Raw genomic sequence first — 4,426 nt, 5'->3', positions numbered from 1 at the left:
TGCGTATATTTTCAACTGCATGCAAACCAAACATTCCAAAAAAACATTATTCAAAATTTGAAGCTGAGGGGTGATTCTTTTTTTGGAGAAGAAAATAGTATAATATTTATTTTATTTTATTTTTTTTTAAAAAAATAAATATAAAATTAAAAAATAAAATAATTAAATATTTCTTACTAAATATTTTTGTCACTTGCGTTGAAAACTAATCGGTCGTTGAGGGGCGATTTCAAAATTGCCTGAGCCTTCATGCACTTAAAAAAATGAATAAAAAAGAAAAGGAAAAAAGAAAAAAAAGAAAAAAAAAAGGACGATGAACAACAATAGCAGCAGGAGCCGGGTCCTCCGCTTTAACCACGTGAAAAGACGCGACTAAAGGACTACTCCCCCTCTACCCACCCATCTCTATAAATGAAACCAAAGCTATTAAATATATATATTTATATATAATTATATATATATATAATGTACTGAAAATAATAATAATAATAATAATAACACAAATGTAGTACAAGTAGTAATAAATGAGATGTAGCCCCTGTAGTAGGAAGAGTGCTTGTTTGCGTGAGAATAGGGTGGAATATATTGGGACAGTAGCGAAGAAAAGATGTACATAAAAAGGGCGAGCAAGGTGAAAATGATATGGAGGGTCCTTCAACTATAGTGTATTCTGAAAATAGCCCTCTTGATTATAAGCTTATATAACTATATGTAAATTTTAAAAATTAGGCATAGATTTATTCTTTATACCATCAGTTAAAGATTCCATCCTCTTTACAACCTTTTTAATATCATCATAAGTATTATTACAGAGATGTATGCCGAGACTAGTACGATAATTTCTAGACCAATAAAATTAAAATATGGATTATTTTTAGACTAAGTGGTAAAAAAAAAATGATTAGCTGGCATTTTAGGTCTCAACTTTGAAACCTAATTATTTTATATTATTAAATTTAATTTTTTAAAAAATAAATAAAACAGGTAGGCGCAGGAACTTTGAATTAACGAGAGGAACTTAAATAGAAAGATACAAATTTAAAAGTTAATAGTCGAGGGGTGTACTTCAAAATAGGCTATAATTGAGGGGGGGTTCTCCATGCATTTATTTACTTTTTTTTTTAAGTTTTTCCTTCTTTCTCTTAGTTCAATGGGTACGGCCGCTTCCGGATTTCTCATGATCTTTCTCCTTTATTTCTCAACGAGGACCCCAGCGGGGCAAGTAAAGGGATGGAAACAGCACAACTGCAGTAAAGTGTGTCCTGTCTCTATTAAACCAAACATCTTTACACTACATATATATATTTATTTCTTTTATTTACCAAGGTTTTTTTTTACTCCTATTAAGTCCCTGACTCCCTGTCCCTCTTTTATTAAAGTTTTGAAAAATATCTTGGGCTCATTGCAATATACCCCTCTAATGTTGTCATCATATTAAAATAACAAAATAATTTTTTAAAAGATAATCTCATTGATATCGAGTTCTTATTTTTCACAGAATTTAATTTGGACTCGACAGAGAAAACAAGAATAATTTTTTGGTCCATTTCTCTTTAGCTTCGCACGCTTCTCTCCAGAAAATAGAAAAGCCACAGGTTGCTCTCCGAGGATAATAATTCCAACAAAGCGAGAGAGAACCAAAAATTACAACTATAAACTGTGTTAAATTAATCCCTGCTCATCTTGTTCAACGGGGCCATCCGACGCAAAATTAACTGCCACAAATTTTTTTTCGTGTCATGGTCATGAGATCACATGCACAGCCACTTGAGAAAAAGAAGTGCGAACCCTCATCACACAGCAGGAAATGTTCAAACAAGGAGAGATTCAAACTTGGATAAGAGCAATATCTTACATTTTTATAATAACGCGAAGATGACAATGAGAGATACAGTTACATATATTTTATATAAAAGATCAGGATATCAGAAAACTACAAGCATGCACAAAAATAGAACCAAAACGGTGAGATTAAAGGAGTGCGACAATTTTAAGCAAATTTCCAAGATGAACAAAAGCTAAGCAGCAACATAACATATGCTTAAAAAAAAAATCGAAATTAGTAAAGTAATTTTTCCCACAGCAGTTGATGCCACCCTTCTTTAGTTCCTTCATCATCTTCTCCGTTGGTCGCTTCAAATTTGATTGGTCTCTATACACAGGAGAGTGCTAAATAATATTTACTGCCACTACAGCAAGAAGCCCCAAAACAGATCCACCCACTAGCATCGTAATCCCTCTCCTCCATGCACCCTTCACACCTATATACAGAATTAACATTCTCTCTTTTTCTCCCTTTTTTTTTTTTTTTTTTGGACAACAACAATATTCACAATATTCATGCAAAAAATTAGGGCGCTTAGACCCCTTACCAAAATCCATCATCTTTCCTTCGTTTCTTTTTTTTTTTTCTTCTTTACTTTTTCCCCGTCTCTCTTTTCTTCTTCTTCTTATTTTTTTTTTTTCATAACACTTGTTATAATATTCTTTGGGTAGTTCCCAGCAAATCACTTGACGAGCTCTGAAATCCAGGCGACGTCCGGGGTAGGAGTCGGGGTATCGGACTTGGCCACGGCGCAGTCCTTGCTCAGCCTCTCGAACATCTTCGCCCTCAGCGCCCTCCCGGACTCCACCCTCTGAACGGGCGGCTCCTCTCCCACCAGGCCCAACTCGGCGCCGTCGCCGAACCCGGCGATGAGACCCCCACCCACCGCCGACTCCTTGGTGGGAGTCGAAGGGAGGCTCCAGAACCCGCCGCCGAAACCCCCGGCGCTCCCCCGCGGCGAGCCGAACGCGCCGCCCAGCTGGAACCCGCAGGAGCTCGGCGCCGACTTCACCTTGCTCAGCTGCATGGTCCGGAAGGAGGCGGCGAGCTCGTTCATGGACGCGCCCGCCACGGGCCACGACGCGCGCCGCAGCGCGGCGGCGGCGGCGGCGCTGCCGCTGGGGGAGATGGGCGGGGACTCGGACGGCGGCGAGAGCGGCGGGGAGAGCAGCGTGGAGGTGGGCGAGCTCGAGGCGAGGCCCTTCGACAGCGACGACTCCAGCGCGCGTCGCCGCAGCGGGGACCCGTCGTAGGACTCGGGAGGCGGCGCCGACGACGCGGAGCAGGATCCCCGAGGGCTCGCAAGGAGAAGCTGCTGCTGATGCTGCTGATGCTGCTGCTGTTGCTGCTGCTGCTGGGGTAGGAGGCGGAGCTGCTCCGGCGTGTGGGCGAAGAAGCAGACGCGGCGGCGGCAGGCGGTGCCGTCCTTGCAGGGCTGGGTGCGGTAGCGCGCCGGGTGCAGCCAGCACTCGAAGACGCCGTGCGCGAACTCGCAGGCGTCCCCGCGCTTGCAGTTGCCCTTGCGGAAGTCCGGGCAGGCGGTCCCGGAGTAGTGGTACTTCCTGGGGTCGCGGCGGCGCGCCTTCTCGCCCGGGTGGGCGTAGGGGCACTCCGTCCAGTCGTGGCTCCGCCCCCGTGCGCACCGCCGCACCTTGAACTCGTACATCCGGAACTCGTCGCACGAGAACGCGTCCACCGGCGCGTCCGCCAGCTCCGCCTCGTCCAGCAGCTCCTCCTCCTCCTCCTCCTCCCCAGCGGCCGCCGCCGCCGCCGCCGCCACCGCCGCGTAGCCCTGCAGCGCCGCCGCCAGCGCCGCCGCCCCACCCCCCATCACGTACGGCGAGCACTCCCCGCCCCCGTACCCCCCCGTCGGATCGTCGAACGGGCTCCACGGCGGCGCGTGCACCGTCGGATCGCGATGGAGGTGACGACCCCCTTCTCCCATCATCATCATTCTCTCTCTCTCTCTCTCACTCACTCTCTCTCTACAATCTCCTCTACAAACTCTCTCTCTCTCTCAACAATCTCTTTCTTTCTCGCTGTATTTCAGATGCCACCTGGTTTAGGGAGGGAGCGGTAAATATAAACTGGCGGGGAGGGTTCGGGTTTTTTTTTTGCTGAATAAAATAATATAACGTAACATAACATAACACAACATTAACTTAGTATTATTATATTTAATATTAGAGTCTGATTGGGATACTATCGATAGTACGAATTATTTAGTATTATCAAATTTTTTTATAATTAAATTTACTTTTTTATCATTTTTATATCCATTCGATTATACTATTCAATCAATCATTCATTCAACTTTAAAAAGCTCATATTATTCTAATCGTATATCTTTTAATTTAAAAATAGAAAATTTAATAGCATCAAATCATTAGTGTTATTAATAGTATTCCAGTCTAGTTCTTAATATTATATTATCATATATAATAATAATAATATTCTGGGTCTTATTTATTCTCTTCTTCAGGCAAAAGGTTAAAGCGGGGAATAAACGAGGGTTTGGGTTTAACTCGGGTCCGTGCTGGGGCTTTTTTCTTTTTCTTTTTCTTTTTCTTTTTCTTTTTTTTTTTGTCGCGATGCGAGGAT

General features: G+C 43.5%; 1 protein-coding gene across 1 annotated transcript; it reads right to left on the bottom strand.

Moving 5' to 3' along the window:
- Positions 1,839-3,880, bottom strand: LOC109716744 (zinc finger CCCH domain-containing protein 2-like). The gene has a single exon (XM_020242299.1). It carries the CDS (start codon positions 3,777-3,779, stop codon positions 2,508-2,510), a length of 1,272 nt encoding a protein of 423 aa, XP_020097888.1. The 5' UTR covers positions 3,780-3,880; the 3' UTR covers positions 1,839-2,507.

Source organism: Ananas comosus, linkage group 10, assembly GCF_001540865.1.
Source record: "Ananas comosus cultivar F153 linkage group 10, ASM154086v1, whole genome shotgun sequence".
NCBI lineage: Eukaryota > Viridiplantae > Streptophyta > Magnoliopsida > Poales > Bromeliaceae > Ananas > Ananas comosus.
This window is presented reverse-complemented; position numbering and strand designations above follow the sequence as displayed.

Excerpts from the sequence above, each read along its gene's own strand:
- LOC109716744 (XM_020242299.1), bottom strand. The coding sequence starts at position 3,779 with ATGATGATGATGGGAGAAGGGGGTCGTCACCTCCATCGCGATCCGACG.